The sequence below is a fragment of the Nicotiana tabacum genome, chromosome 10 (assembly GCF_000715075.1).
Source record: "Nicotiana tabacum cultivar K326 chromosome 10, ASM71507v2, whole genome shotgun sequence".
NCBI classification, from domain to species: domain Eukaryota; kingdom Viridiplantae; phylum Streptophyta; class Magnoliopsida; order Solanales; family Solanaceae; genus Nicotiana; species Nicotiana tabacum.
The window spans coordinates 85,233,450-85,250,888 of NC_134089.1; the positions used below are offsets into that span (position 1 = coordinate 85,233,450).

General features: G+C 35.5%; 1 protein-coding gene across 1 annotated transcript; it reads left to right on the top strand.

Annotated features, from left to right (window-relative positions):
- Positions 1 to 6,320: 6,320 nt before the first annotated feature.
- On the top strand, positions 6,321 to 13,534 carry LOC107819041 (putative protein phosphatase 2C 6). Its single transcript, XM_016645116.2, is given in 6 exon segments — positions 6,321 to 7,199; positions 7,829 to 8,206; positions 11,896 to 11,991; positions 11,993 to 12,014; positions 12,118 to 12,341; positions 12,503 to 13,534. Coding segments are annotated over 6 exon segments (1,560 nt in total). The 5' UTR covers positions 6,321 to 6,911; the 3' UTR covers positions 13,055 to 13,534.
- Positions 13,535 to 17,439: the final 3,905 nt, after the last annotated feature.

A 17,439-nucleotide genomic window follows, 5' to 3' on the forward strand; every position in this document is an offset into this window, starting at 1 on the left:
TTGTTGAGATGATTGTTTGGTTGTTGCACGAGGTTTCTGCCGTGCAGTTGTTATTGTTGCACGAGGTTTTTGTCGTGCGATTGTTATTTTTTGCACAAGGTTTCTGTCATGCCGTTGTGATTATTGACACACATGCGGTGGTATAAGGCTGGGTGTTGAAACACATGCAGTGAGATAAGGTGGGCTTGAAACGCTTGGCTAGAAGAGGAACTACTAGAAGTCATCGGTGTGATAATGTGGGCTAAAACGCGAGATGCTATTTTGGGAAAATGATTTTCAAAAACTAAATATGAAGGCTCTCGCGGTGATATAAGAAAGGATTGTGAGATATTTACTTTTGGAACTACGAGGCGGTACCTCGGGTGTGCCCTGTTGATTTCCTTTATTTGCTGTATTGGTTGTTGTTGTCTTTCCTTAACTCGTAAGATCTTTGCTTTCCTTTCATGTTGTATTTGTCTTTCTTTGATTTTGTGTTATTACCTATGTAAATTCTAATTGTTCCACTTCTCTGTCATTTCATTATATTTTTATATCTTCTGTCTTGTTTATTATTATTTTTAATATGGCCCTGACCTGACCTCGTCACTATTCTACCAAGGTTAGGCTTGGTACTTAGTGGGTACCATTGTGGTGTACTCATACTACGCTTCTGCACAATTTTGTGTGCAGATCCAGGTATTTCCTATCAAACCAGGTATCAGTGAGCTAGTCCGTACGTGAAGACTTCAAGATACATCTGCCAGCGTTCGCAGACCTCGGAGTCCCTCTATCTTTATTATGTTGTTTCCGTATCCGTATTAGACTATGAAGTATATGGATGTTTAGTATTTCTCTTTAGAGCTTGTCATTTATATCTACTGGATTTTGGGAGTTGTTTATACTTGTGTTGTAGATTTTATTTATTACAGTTGTTGATGGTTGAGTTTTAGCTTCATATCAGTTATTTCGCATACTTGTTAGGCTTACCTAATCTTAGAGACTAGATGCCGTCACGACATCCTACGGAGGGAAATTAGTATTATGACAAGTATATAAATTATTTTTCAGAAAAAGACTATCGGCGATAAAAGAAATCAGAATATAAAATAAGATTAATTATATTATTAAGAATTAAATTGGTTAAATGCAAATTTAAAAATCATATTATAAGATATATATAATTGCATACAACTAATTTAACTAAATTCATCATATGTGCATATTCAGAAGATATTTAATACAATTACTATGAGTTTTTTTTCATTTAAATGAATATTTCTTTTTTATTTTAACATTAATGTATATATTTTTAATTGATATTGTTAGTCCTCATAGTTTCGTATGTGAGAGTACGTCATAAGTCAATTGATATAAGCTCTGAAATGAGATCATCTTTGAAAGTACATAAAGTAAGTTAATCATGTTAACTTGGACGTTACAAATATTTAAGATCATGTACTGCAAGTACCAAGAGGGTTGGAAGGCTTAGAAGCTAAACCAATTGAAGAAAATAAGTTTCGTCGAAAGTCGACAAGTTGGGAATGTTATAACATGTACTTTTGGGATGAGACTAGGGTGCTCAAAATGATAAGGAAGTTATGTTATGAGTTATTTTTGTCTTATGATAGTTTTGTGTTATGTTTTTAAGTCGAGCAAGTTTTGGAACAAAAGTTGGCAAATGTCATCATAAGTTACATTCATAAATGTGCTGAAAATGAGGCAAAATGTAGATGCGATTTTCTCCCAATTTACTTTGAATTATGGGGTGATTTACCTGCCAAATTAAAGATCTATTAGTTTAGTTTCTACGCATTAAACCTTTCATCGATACAATATCAGAGTAGAGAGATATTCGCATTTTTTCGAGACTGCGCAGGCTGGTAGGTGACAAGTAGGTGCATCACTTACTTGCCAAAATGAGAGGCCTCAATTAAGCCGGCCAAGAGAGAATTTTTAGGGGATAATTAACTCATTTATTTCATTCATATTTCAAACCATTAAAACTAGAGTGAACCCCTGCAACTCCTCTCCAAAAATTCCACACAAACCCTAAATTATTTCGGGTGTTACGATGTGATTCTAGTGTCGAAAACCTCGGACAACTTGCTAGTTTCTCTTTCTCTCTTGTAGCTGCGTTGGGGGACTGATTTTTTATGAAGAAGGACTGGGTTTCGTGGGTTTTACTCAGTCCAAGGTAAATTTATACTTCTTCTCCATTATCTATGCTTGTACGAGTTGTAACTCGATCGTAAAGACTAGACCTAGCGAGTTTTGAAATAGTGGTATGTTGTTTGTTACTGCGTCACTGTTTGCTGGTTGTAAACTTATTTTTAAGTTGAATCCATGGCTGGTTTATTGAATAAGAGTCTTAATTATGTATTGTTGGTTGTGTTGCTAAATTTGAAATAAAAGACAAGTCGAAACGTGTTTTAGTAAACTGAAAAATCAATCTTGAGTTGCTGAACTTGTGGGACTGTTTTGTGGGATGTTTCGTGTTGCTTTTGGGTTGCCTCTTTGCTACTATTTTTATGGAGTTTGGAAGGAGGAAGGGTGTGTAGAAATACCACATAATGTCAAGGTGGTTGACTGGTCGTTCGTCGTTACATTTTTTAGGTTGTTTGATACTACTTTGCTTGTCGTTTTATGTATGAAGTGGTTAGAGTGTGTTGGCAGTTTTATGGTATATTATGATGGAGATAAGGTTGGAACATGATGCATCCATGTTGTTATTGTTGTTTTCTTGTTGTTATTGGTATATGGTATTGGAGGAGGGCCTTGTTACAGGGAAGATGCTGCCCAAATTTACGTAAACGAGCTACTAGCTTAAGTTATAGACTTAGCCTTTACTCAGCACTGATTTTGAATCTCCTTATGTTATGGTAGACTGGGTTGAGTTGTTTGAAGAGTTTCATGGAAGCTATTAAGGACTCAACGAGGTTAAGGTATGTTAAGGCTAAACCTTTCTTTCATTTTGACGTGATCCAGTAACTACATGTGTTTGATAATAAGACATAAAGAGAAGTTCATATTCCTGAATTTATGTACATTTTCCTAGTCTCGTAAGTTATAGCATTCTCCATTATCGGGACTTCATATTCAGTTTAATTTTGTCTTCTTTCAGCCAAGAGAGCAGAGAGTCTATATCAATATTTCACCACTATCGAGCTATAATCGATGGGCAGGTCCTCATTGGAGTTATAATCGATGGGCGAGCATCTATTGGGCAACCTTTGATCAGATAGTGAGTTATATATCGAGCCTACTATGGCCAAGCACCTATGAGCGAGCCTACTACAGCAGAGCAGTTACACATACTGAGCCTTATAAGGTCGGACATCTATTTTACTTACTATATTGAGAGAGTTGAGTCAGTATCAGCAGGTAAGCATATCTTCAGATTAGACTCCCAGTTACTTTCAATTATTATATTATCAGTTCAATTTCAGCTTTCAGTTATTTTGTTGCCTTACATACTCGGTACAGTATTTCGTACTGACGTCCCGTTGTTGGGGATGCTGCATTTCATGCCTGCAAGTCCTCATTGACAGTTGGACAGACCCTCCTAGCAGATAGAGTCAAACATCAGCTTGGTTGGTAAGCTCCATTCCTCGGAGTTACCAGGTCTAGACCTTGGAGTCCATTTTGTATATACATGTTTGATGGGTAGGTCGAGGCCCTGTCCCCGACCATGGTACAGTAAAATTATCTCTAGAGGCTTGTAGACGAATCCTGTATAGTTTGTATATCAGTAGATGTTCATGGCGGCCTCGTCAGCCTCCAAAGTTATATATATATATATATATATATATATATATATATATATATATATATATATATATATATATATATATATATATATATATATATATATATATATATGAGCTTTTGGGTATGTTTACCCCTCAGATAAGAGAGACGATATTTTCATATGATTCAGAATATGGCCTCATCGGCCCAAGTTGAGGGTTACCCTCCAGAATTTACAGTTATAGAGTGGTACGCTCGGGCCGAGTATAGCACCGGGGTACCGACCATGCCTTGTCATATTCGAGGCGTGACAATGCCACAGTCATCACAGGGCCGTGCCGATACTAAAACTAGTAAGAAATAAGATGTACAACACCCTCCAAGAACTAATCTACTCCAATTTCGGCGAATAGGTTTTATTCGACGTGTGTTATGGATTGTAGTAAAATGTTCGACGAATTAAGCGATTTGCCTGCAAAGTAAAAACTAGATGTATTCCACCATAATCAAAGAAAAGACATACTAATACCGATAAAAGAGAAGAGAAAGTCAAGAGGGGCACAAGAGAATTGGGTAGCATCGGATTCTCTTCCACCAACAACTCCGCCCTTTACCTATACTTCACCTACTTTGTACATTATTCCATCTACATTGTAAAAACAAATCAAAGGTATTAGCAATACATTTGTGTTAGATAGCAAATTGTTTAAATACTTGTTGAAATTTTTTTATAAGTCAAAATGGAATCCCATGAATCATATCCATTTCGCGAATAATAAAACAAAATATTGTTTGCTAAACAACCACCAAATCTTCTAGTCCAAACATGTGTTTGGAAATAAAACTCTCAAAATACAAAACAATTCTCTCAAAACAATTCCTACTCATCAAAATCAAATCCTAGTATTTAAATACCAAGACATAATTTTGGAAACTATATTCCAGCTAGTGGCGAAGTCAAGAATTTTCTTAATAGTATTCAAAATATAAATAAGTAAAAAAAAATTTGAACAAAGTGTGTTCAATATATGTTATGTACCTCTAAAACCTAATATAATATTAATATACGTAATATAATTTTCTGACAAAGATTAGTCAATTGACCACCCTAACCAAAGTGTGGTTTCGCCCCTAATTCCAGCCTACTTCCTACTAGTCTACAAGTGGTATTTAAAATATAAATAACTCATGAAGGTACCATATTATAATATATCCTTCGTTAGTTTCGGGGCTTCTAAAGATTTGGGAACGGCACACGTGTTAGAAACGCTTCATCTTCATTTTCCAAGAGGATCAAGAGACTATATTGTATTATAAAAATGAAATTTGTGCAAGGTGATGGTTGAACCTCCAAATATAAGGTAGATCGTAGATGCCTCTAATGGAGTAATTAATTGGAGGATGTCCCACTATATATGTTGGCTTCAATATTGGTCCCCTCATCCCCCAAAGTTTCACTTTCCCTTTACTATCTTTAGCTAGTTGATTGAGATTGCATTAAAAATCTTACCACTCATTTGTTTCTATCATGCTATACAATTAATTGACATGTCAAATAAGTGGATAGACTACAAAATTATGGTTATCATTTAAATATATCCCTACATAAAAAGGAAGAATCAACCCAAATATAAATTAAAAGTAAAACTCTAGCTACAAAACAAATATAGAAATTAACGTTATACTCGAAGATGTCTGAAAGTCAACTGATACATAGTGCATGCTTCCTGTATGTGAAACTACTACTAGTATTATAGTTAAACTCCGCTTTAGTTTTATCTTAAACACACACACACAAATAATAATAATAATAATTAAAGTAACGGATATAGATTACAATTTTTTTAGGAGGAATGAAAAAAGAGAAAAAAAGGCGATAACATAATCTTGAAAGTGTTTGGATTGGCTTTTAATCAGAGCCGATGGTGTGAGATATTACTGTGTAAGTTATAAATATATTGGCTTTTAAGTAGGTCAAATCAACTTTTAAGCACTTCTTAATTTTTTTTAGTATTTGGCAAAGTCAACAAATGCTTAAAATAAGTTAAAAATTGCTTAAAACAAGCCAAAAACAATAAGTCAGGTAACCCCAACTTATTGCTTTTTGGCTTAAAAACTATTTCTACTGAAAAGTCGTCTTTTTTTTATGTCAATCCAAACGGACTCTTTGTGTCCTTTTTTTTCAACTTTTCCATGATCAACGACTTTCTAAAGTGTAGTTCGAGAATTACACATGGTTGATTCATGATTTAAATTTTATGAGTTTGAAATGCTATTAAACCTACTAACTGTTTGTGTTATTGGGTTCATAGTTTAATATTTTATATATTTAATAGAATTCTTAATACAACAATAATAAATATACCCAATATAATCCCATAAGTGAGATATAAAATTCTTAATACAAAATTTAAGTTGAAGCTACTAGATTAGGCCTAACCATTATACATCCGCAACCAAAAATGTTGTATGGCTAATAAGGTGGGAGGGGCTAAAATGTAAGTTTTTAAAAGTAAAGGAGGTAAAAGCATCACGTGAAAAGAAGGTTCCCGCAATTTGTCAAAGCAAGTGGGAGGGTTTGGTAATTTGACCTTATTGGACAGAAGGGAAATGGCGTGGCCGCGTGGGACTTGGGGATAGCCGACGGACAACAGTCAAATTGCAGTGTGCATTCAATTCAATTCAAACACAGTGTACCCGTCACCGCACACGACCTACATTATTTAATTAATTGCACTAATTCATAGTACTACAAAATGGAATTATAACAAATAGTAACTCATAAACTCCACATCTACTCATCCTCCCTCACCTGATTATTACTACAATCTATTATAATCTTATCTGGATTCTTCAGTTACTTTCTGCAATTTTTTTCTCATCACAAGGGTTTTGAGGTTCAATTTTCACCAAAACATGATTAAAAGCTCCCTTGGATCCATCTGTGCTTCAGTATCTTCTAAGTAATCGGGGTTTTTAGCACTCAATTCTTCTGGATTAGTTTATTCGTTAGTAATTTTTCATTTTTATTTGTGAATCGGAGCTACGAACAACTGAATCTCAGTGAATTACGGCAGCAAGCAACTTTATAATTGTTTCAGCAGTAAAGTACTGAACCTCAGGAGGATCGTCTAAGGTGTTTGATCAATTGCTCCAGAGAGAGAATCACAAATATTTGAACGGGAATGGGGATTTGCTATTCATCAAGTAAAAGCAAGAGCGGTGATGGGTTATGGGACAGTAACAGTGAAAGCGGAAGAGCTGATTCCAAGTTGAGAAAGAACAGCTACAGTGGCGATTTCAGCACATTTTTAAGCAAGTTAAGCGGCGGTATTGGTGGAGGAGGAGGTGAGGACCGGGCGCTGCATCATATTCCTGGACGGCTTTTAGCAAATGGCGCAACCTCTGTTGCTTGCTTACATACTCAACAAGGAAAAAAAGGAACCAATCAGGATGCGATGATCGTTTGGGAGGTCCTCACTTCTCTCTCTCTTCCTTTGCATTTTTGTGTGTGTGAGTTTTTCCCTGTTTTGTCTTTGCATTGATTCATTGAATGTGTCAATGTCGTAAGTAACCAAATCCTTAATCATTTTGTGCATATGAGAGGTTAGAAATCTTAAAAAAATGAAGCTTTTAATTATCCACATATAGCCGGTTCCATGGCCGGATAAATGGGGAGGGTTGTGGTAGGTTGACGGCCAGTGCAAGTTTAATTATGGTGAATCGTCTCATATTGAATGCATCAAATGAATGTTTATTATGAAGAGTCATATCTATGATCCTCTCATCCATCAATTATGGTAGCTGTCCGAGCAAAACGACTTATCTATTGTTTTTTATGAAGAAAACGGCTTATCTGTTGTAGATCTAATACAAAATGGAATTCTAGCAGAGCTTTTCCCTAAGTTTTATGCTGATTTAGCTGTTGTCTGCGAGACTTCTTTCGTCTAATTTTATTTTTTGCATAAAATTTTTGATTGTTGAGAAAGTGTAGTTAGTGTATATTGCATTTTGATTAAATCCAAACTTGTCAAATGAAGAATTAATTTGTTCTAATCTATTTGGGTCAGTTTATGACTTGGTTGGAATGTTTCTACAATAGAATTTTTGTTCGAGAAGTGATACAACCTTTTGTGGAGTATTTGATGGACATGGTCCGTATGGCCATATGGTGGCAAGGAAAGTTCGAGATACCCTTCCACTTCTCCTGCGTTCAGAGTGGGAGGTTAAGTCCAGTGGCGATCAATGTAATGCTTCTGAGAATGGAAATGCTAATGGAGGTTCACATCTTGATGACGTCTTGGATGATGATTTGACTGAAGCTGTGGAAGCCGAGAGCAATGAAAAGTTCCCAGAAATACATCTTCCCCTTAAGAGGTCACTATTAAAAGCTTTCAGATCAATGGATAAGGAACTCAAGCTGCATCCGTCAATTGACTGTTTCTGTAGTGGGTCAACTGCTGTTTCCTTGGTGATGCAGGTAATACTTATACTATTGGTTTTCTGTTAGCTATAACTTCTTCTCGAATTGAAGCATTTAAAAATACTGAGACTGTGTTGCAGGCTGGGAAAAAATGGGTCTATGTTTTATTACTTATCCAAAAAAAACTTTACCATTATTATCAACGTCTAAGTGTGTGCTTATTTGCTTGTTGTGCCGAAAGAAGAAAATATAGTTATTTCTGGTAGGATCTTTTGTATTCTGTAGTAAGCCAGAGTTTGCTATGTGGGGTGTTTCAAGTCAAAATATTTTGATTTCTACGTACACTCTATGCAGCCTGTTTAAGTATGCAGATAAGGACTATTGGCATAGTAACTAGCAAATATACTCTAGAATAATGCTCCCACCTTAATCAGCACTCTTACTTTTGTTCTCCTACATGCTTTTAGTCTTGGGTCGTTTTGTCACTTTGTGGGCCACCTGTGGTACCTTCTGGTTCATTGTTAGCACTACTTCGGAGAGTAACTCATCAATTTGCATGGCCACTTTGTTGTGCATTATGTGGTTCTGCTGGAATGGATGAAGTTAAGAAAGTGTGGGCTAACGAGGCTATATGGCCGTCCACCAAAATGAAAATTTTATCAGCATTTGAAGAAAAAGTTGTTGAAATTTTCAGTGATGATAATGTCCTCTGTTAGTCTCTCATCTGTAACATTTGCACCTTAGACCCTCAAAACAGCAGCTTACTGTACAGCTTCCAACAATCACAACTTGGACGGTGCCATTCTTCATTGTCGTCAATCCTCTTCCTGCCAACCCCCAAACCCAAAAAAGGACCTCGGCAGACGAGCTCCAAACAACAGATAGTTCCATAAATGCACTCATATGAAGTACTGTCGTGAAACATAAGTACTCCAACTTTCTGTTCACAAGGTACTACCTTCCTGTAACATCCACCTTCTCCTTATTCCCAACAGGCAGTGAAGATCCTCCAGAATCAATATTCAACCTACCCTTGGCCGCCTCCTTTAAGCTGTTAAGTGTAAGGTTAGAACTGTAAGTGTATTTGTTGGAACATCTTATTGCCCTTTATTGGTAGATGGAAGAACTTCACTTGCTGAAATTATGAGCTTAAAACAGGAAAATTCCATGCTGTATATTACATTAAATGAACACACATGCATTTTCCCTATGGTACTAGTATTTTGTGGTGCTCAAATCAAAATATTTGCTTGGGTTACTGTGCTTTTATTTTTAATGTTCCTTATTTGATGTTTTGTTCAGTTCAGGCCTAAAATAGGTTGGCAAAACCACCTAACCCTCTTTTTCAATAATTTCTTCTTACCTTCTTTTTGCCCTGTCTCCTGGTCTTTAGCATCTCCATCATCCTTCATTGGCCTTTCTGTTTCCTCTTTTCATACTTCTATTCTCCCCCTCTTCGTTCTTTAGCTACTAAAACTAATGCAAAAGGCTCCTAAAACCATAAAGCATCACCTTCACTTCTTTTGTTACCTCACATGGAAATTGTTATACCCATAATATAGACAATGTCCAATTATTTCTTATATAAAAAGAGCAATTGATGATTATTCATCCATAGCTCTCAGAGGGGTATCTTAACTGTGAGTAGGAGCAGAGACAAGAAGAGACAATACAATTAGGGGTAAAGAGGTAAGGATGGTGACATGGATAAGCAGACACGTGAAAATGATGAATAGAGGTGCCATTGATGCGTAGTGAATCATAGGTACTTTTTTCCAGTTAAACACTCGTAAAATTTTGATATGGATAGGCATGTTTGTTTTGTTTGCAATTGATATGATTAGTGGTATAATTTTAAGTTGTTAAGCGATTTTTATAAAAAAGGTTGATTTTCCTAACATTTCAAAGTAATCAGGTACTTATAAAAGGTGGATATGCAGTAATTATAGCAGCAAATTAGTGAGCTTTTTTGAATTCCCAGTCATTGCCTATTAACTATTCATTGTTCTTGTTTTTGAAGGATTTTCACCTTTTGATGTCCTTGACTGTACTACAACATGAGTTAATCAAACATGAAAATATGATACAGTTGTTTATTTACTGTTTCTATCTATCCATTCAAATATCAGCAATAAACTTTTGTTACATACCTAGGTAGACGGTGTCCTTGACAAAGTGTTCTTTACTTACTGCTCTGTCTTTCATAGTTTACCCATTAACCTTGCAGCGAAATCCCTGTTGCACACCTCTCTTTCACGGAAAACCTTTTGCACACTCAATCTTTCAAAAGTATGTCTAAGACACACCATGTTTGTGCTTGACCAATTTTTCAGATAACGTGAAATTCACGCCCTAACAGGGTCGCGACACGTGTCATTGACTTTAAAAAGGAAAAAAAATATTAGAAATTAAAATTAAAATCCATCCTCTTCATCTTTCCATTTTCTATCTTAAGCACCATTGTTGCTACCACCATGGTTGTTTGTGAGAAAGTTTCCAACAATACCAAAATTCAACTACACTATCTAAACAACTAGCCAAAAATAATCGAGCAACAAATTGAGTTCAATAACCCAATAATCAACAAGACCCAACTGAATTTTTAAGCTTTTTTCGATACCCCAACAATGGTGGATTCTAAGTTTTTTCACCAAACCTTCAATACTAATGTTAAGGCTTTTAAATCTATCACAAATAAATAATTTTCACAATATTTGGACAATAAACCAATAAAATCCGCTCAATTTTAGATCTAAAATCGATATTTTCTTTCAAAAATTCTTTTTTATTTTATTTGCACCGGGTGTCCGAGTCTCTAAGAGCCCCGACTAATCCCGGGAGTGCACCAAAAATTCTTTTTGGTGGAAGAAAATGAGGGGAGGGTGGTGAGGAAGAAGACCAGAGTGAGGGGAGGGGTTCCTGTGAGGAGGGGAGACAAAAAATAGGATTTTCACGTGCTCTTTTTGTGTGTAAACACGCAAGTACTATCTGGTCAAAAGTAGTGTATCTTAGACACACTTTTGAAAGGTTGAGTGTGTAAAAAGTTTCCCGTGAAAGAAAGGTGTGTAACAGATATTTCGTTGCAAGTTTGATGGGTAAACTATGTATTTTGCCATATTTGTCTTCTTCCTATAGTTAAACTGAACGTAGCAAGATATCTTCTTACTCTAAATTCTCATCATACTGTTGTACAGTCTAAAAGTGGCAGGCACCTATCAGATGAATTGACCACACAATAAATTGTGACCTGGCTTTCCTTATTTGTCGGTCATCCAAAGTACATTAGCTATTGCCGAAATCATGTTTTGGGACCAATAATTTGAAAATCCATACTGCTGTTATTTGTTCATGGTCAGTTAGAGTTGTTTAAAAACATTATCGTGAACTTCGAAATACAGTTGCATACCTCACATGCTGTTGGAATTAGACAAGTTTCTCTTTCCTTTTATGTCTTCTTCAATGGTTTAATTCCTGATACATTGAGAAATTTGCATTTGTGAGGCTTTCTCGATCAACGTCTCTGTTGTTAGGTCATGCCAACTCTTTTGACCAGTCATGTGGATTTTGATTGATAAATACTGCTTTCTTGACTTGTGTATGATGGTGAAACATACTAGTTTCAGAAAATTATTAAGCTTGGGTGGGAGGGTTGCACATGATTCTGCCATATATTTGGTTACTAGCTCTTTCTAACTTCTTAAGCATCTCAAAAGAATTTTAACTGATCTTTCTGTGATTTCTTTCAGGGCCAGGATATAATAGTTGGCAATGTTGGTGACTCAAGAGCAGTATTGGCAACGAGAGATAAAGAGAACTATTTGACGGCTGTACAGTTGACAGTTAGATTTGAAGCCTAATCTTCCAAGTATCTCTCTCTCTATATATATAACACACACACATATACAAACTATCTACGTTCTTAAATTTTGTTTTTCAATTGTTTGATTTAGAAGTTTTTTGTCTTGTAGGAGAAGCTGCTAGGATACAGAAATGCAAAGGCAGAGTTTTTGCGTTGCAAGATGAGCCAGAGGTTGCACGTGTATGGTTGCCAAACAGTGATTCTCCTGGTTTGGCAATGGCCAGAGCATTTGGTGATTTTTGTCTCAAGGATTTTGGTTTAATCTCTGTCCCTGATGTGTATTACCACCACATTACCGATAGGGATGAGTTTGTTGTTCTAGCAACCGATGGGGTACACTTTTCACCTAACATTATTTCCTTTCAAAAAAGAATATCCTATCTCATCTTGCGGGAAAACACACTGAACTTCACGTTATGACTTTCCTTTTTCAGTTTCCATTTGTTAGCACTTCAACTTTGTCTCACGATGATAATTTATTGTGCGATGTATAGGTATGGGATGTCCTTTCTAATAAGGAAGCTGTGGATATTGCGGCCTCAGCCCCAAATCGCGCTACAGCTGCCCGAGCTCTTGTTGACTGCGCGACAAGAGCTTGGAGACTGAAGTACCCAACATCAAAGAATGATGACTGTGCTGTAGTATGCCTTTTCCTGGACGGCGTACCTGCACCTAATGCCATAGTGACAGAGAAGCAATATGATTTGACAAAGGCTCCTGAAGTGGAAATGAAGACAATTATTACAGATGGCAACTTTGAAAGTGCAGATGTCGATACTGTTTCAGTTTCTCATTTTGCTGTTCTTGAACATTCAGGTACTACAAAAGATTCCAGTGAGATAGTTCCTGTTGATGAGTCAGTGGAAGAACAGCTTGCTGATAAGGGTCTTGGCCAGTCTAAGAGAAGCCTAGCTGAGTGCCTTTCAACTGCACAAGATGAGGAATGGTCGGCCCTTGAGGGAGTTACAAGGGTTAATAGCCTTCTTAGTCTTCCTAGATTCTTGTCTGGTGACAAAAGGTCAGCCAGTTGGAGAAAATGGTTGTAAGACATCAAGTCATGGCGAATATAAGTGATTTATATTAGTGTCTCCGATGCTGTTCTTCTCAAGGATTCTGTAAATCAAAGCCTGATAGGAGCAGTAGTGTATGTAGCTTGCAGCTAAATAGCCAAATGGGCTAGAAAATTGCCCAGAATGTAAAACAGCTTTCGCGCTTGATAACTATTCAAATTGGCAATGCTTTTTGGTAGGATATTTATTAATGATGATCACATCTGAATATGACGCTATTTAAGAGGGCTCAGAAAGAAATGACGTTATCATGTGCTGTGTAATATTTTGCTTTCACTATTTGATCTCTGTACTTGATCTGGTTGCCTTCTTGTCCAAGGTGGGGTCTCAGGTGCATTTGGATTTTGCCAAACAGTGAAGATTTGTGTTTTAGCATTGATGTAGTCTCTTTCTACTTGTAATAAACTTGAATATTGGTATGGTTCAAATCAAGGAAAGGTAGTTTTATTGAGCTAAGTTTCATTGCTCACCATCATATATATTTAGTCTGTATCTCTCTGTACCCAGTGGAATTCCTTTTGGTGTGGGCCAAAATTGCTTTTGTCTAAAGTATTTAACTCACCAAGCCCGAATGTCAATTCGGCTGGACATGATGTTGAGTATGGGCGCCCCTATTTAACCTATACACATTTTTTTTAAAAGTTTTAACTTGTACCCACTTTTAAACAATTTCAGCTTCCTTTCTCCTCCTTCATTTTCTTCTTCTTCTTCTTCTTTCTTCTGCTGCTGTTGGTGCTGCTATGAAACTTCAGTTCATGGGATGATTGTCATAAATATGTTTATCAGATTATTTAAAAACAAATTATAAATAATTACATAAGTTAGTAGACAATAATTTGTGAATATTTCCACGTACGTAAGTTAGTAGACAATGATAATTCTGTTCTTTTCACGTTTATTGTTTTCAAAATTTATGATTTAGATATTGTTGACAATCTGATTATTTATCTAGTATGTTAGAAATCTTTTCAAAAACTTCAGCTTATATAGTGCTGAAGTTTTTACAAATGAACTAAATAACTTCGCATCTGCTGAAGTTTTTGAAAAAGCTTTATGACAAAACTAATGAATCCAGGACAAAAACTTCAGCTTTTAGTGCTGAAGTTTTTACAAATGAACTAAATAACTTCAGCGTCTTCTGCTGAAGTTTTTAAAAAAGCTTATCCAAGACAAAATCTTCAACTTATTTAGCGCTGAAGTTTTTATAAATGAACTAAATAACTTCAGCATCTTCTGCTGAAGTTTTTGAAAAAGCTTAATGACAAAACTAATGAATCCATGACAAAAAAACTTCAGCTTATTTAGTGTAATTACAAACAAAAACTTCAGCAAATAGAGAACAAAACTTCAGCTGCTATGCTTAAATTCAACAATTACAAACAAAAACTTCAGCAAATAGAAAACGAAACTTCAGCTACTATGCTTAAGTTCAACAATTACAAACAAAAACTTCAGCAAATAGAAAACAAAACTTCAGCTACTATGCTTAAGTTCAATAATTACAAACAAAAACTGGGGCATTTGCATCTATACCCGCTTTTTGTGTCATATTTTAACTTGTGCCCACTTTGCAAAAAAAAATTGCAAGCGTACCCGCTTTTTCGCATAACTTCAGCACACGAGGTTGAAGTAGCAAAGACAATCATGCAAAATTTCAGCATTCTAGTAGCTGGCCCTGAAGTTCACCTCTAAAGCTGAAGTTTTTGTTTTGTAACTGGCGAACTTTAGCTCTAGAGCTGAAGTTTTTGTGTTGTAACACTTCAACTCTAGAGCTGAAGTTTTTGTGTTGTAACTGGGAAACTTCAGCTCTAGAGCTGAAGTTTTTGTGTTGTATATTTTATATAAATTTTAAAATTGTGTATTGTATACTAATTTATAATATATACAATCTGTAATATATCAAACAAAATATTAAATAATCCTCGCATACCGATTCATGTATTAGTCATTATAATGGATTATTGTTCATCCAGTTCAATAGAGAAGATAACGTCGAAGCAGAAAAGCTTCAGATTTATAGGAAGACAGTAGAAGAATTAATATTTAAAAAGGCAAAGGAAAATCAAATATGGCATACGGGATGGTCGTCCTCTTGCTTGACAACTCAGTCAATTGCTTGTTTGCATATTTCAGCTATTTATTTCAGAAGAAGAAGAAAACGAAGGAGGAGAAGGAGGAGAAATGGGCTAAAGTTATTTAAGAAGTGGGTACAAGTTAAAAGTTTTAAAAAAATGGGTATAGGTTAAATGGGGGCAACCAAATAGGCGTCCCGTGCAATTTTTATCCAAAAACTTTAGCACACTTGCTACTTCAGGCCCGTCTACTAGAATGCTGAAGTTTTGCGTGATTGTCAATGGGTACACTTGCAATTTATTTTGTAAAGTGGGCACAAGTTAAAACGTGACCCAAAAAGCGGGTATAGATGCAAATGCCCCTGATGTTATCGTAATTGATTGTTTAAAGGCCAAATACATATAGAGCCCATTCAACTTGACACCATTTTCATTTTGGCACTCTATCTATACCTTGTTCCATTTTGGCCCTCCAACTCTATTTTATATGTTTCATTTTGGCCCTCCAACTCTATTTCTTATGCTCCACTTTAACACAAAAGCTGAAACCAGTGCAAAAAATATAGCGCGTGTGTATACACAAATCTGAGGTGTAATAAATATCCAATTAAATATCGTCACCTGGGTTTTTTTATCCATGTCAAACGGATCAATACTAACATATTTGAACCCGACCATATTTTTTGTGGGTTTATCAGCAGATGAAAGGTTTGAAATTAGAGAATGAAGATGGGGCAACAATGGATGAAAAAATACGGTCGGGTTCGGGTATTTTAGTATTGATCCATTTGACATGAATGAAAAAATCAGGTGAAAACATTTAATTGGATATTTATTACACTTCAGATTTTTGTATACACACGCGCTATATTTTTTGCACTGGTTTCAGCTTTTGTGTTAAAGTGAACATAAGAAATAGAGTTGGAGGACCAAAATAAAACATATAAAATAGAGTTGAAGGGCCAAAATGGATAAGGTAGAGATAGAGTGCCAAAATGAAAAATGATGCCAAATTGAATAGGTCCAATATGTATTTGGCCTTGTTTAAACGTAAGAGAACCTTTGAAGTATGAACTAATGACGTTTGTTTGTGGGCCTATGAATTACCAACATTGTTTTGTTACTGTTAGCGAGACTTGCCTAGTTTGAGAAGCTCTGTTCTTTTTATATCGGAAATCTCCTTTCTCAAATCAACTGTTGATTTAGAAATTTAAGTTTCCAAATAGTAAACCCCTGTGCAAAGAACATTTTCTATTCGACGGATATGCGCATAAATGGAGTGATATTAACAGTAAGGATTGAGATTGAGATTCGTATAGCTAATACCAACTTTCTTGAGATTGAGTCTCAACTGTTGTTGTATATAGATATGAGTGCTTCCTGAATTTTATCAATTTCTCAGCTGAAAAACTAAGAGGAAGGAAGAAAAAGAATAGAACATAAAAGTCACGCAAGAGCACATCTACACAAATAACACAAGTACTAAGAAAATCTAATTGTAAAAAGAGGAGTATTTAAGAGTCCCAAGAACACCAGAAAGATTCTCAATATGGCAAAAAGGGTGGACTTTTAAGTGTGTCAAATCACCCCAATTACATGTGAGGAAAGTAAAATCCAAGAATTGGCAGCTTTTTAATTCTTGCACTCCAACTAATAAAGGCAAACAAAACCCAAAAATAATTATATCTTGTCTTGTTGAGGATATATAGGAATATATATGGTGGGAGTAAGGGAAACAGTGGTAGTAGTACAATTTATTAAACAGCTAGAAACAGATAGAGTGAATTTTCTATCTTGTAGTGTTGTTCTTTTGGACTTTGGAATGGTATTTCACTGTCAAATCGCTTCTACAGTAAAATTATTTTTGGCCGTTAGCTGCGGTTTGTATGAAGCTCAATTATGGAAGAAAAGCTAAGATAAAATATGTACTCCAGAATAGAAGAAAAATTATTACAAATACAGCAGATCGCCCATCATATTGTTAGAAAATTCGATATTTGTCAACGATTCAGAATTATCAAAGGGGTTTATATAGTACTTCTAAACTACTCGATCCATTACTTTATTATCTTGAATTGAATGCTTAAATTTTTTCATATTAGAACCAATTTTTGGTGAATATTCCGTTTTCGCAACTGCTTTCTCTTTTCATATTATGGAGTTGCTCTGTAATTTTCTCTATCTTTCAAAGTCAGCACATCGAGTCATTAATATTGCTCTAGACCTACTTATAAACATGTAGAAAAGCCACCAAATATCATATCTAGTAATATTAAATGAAAGTTTTAT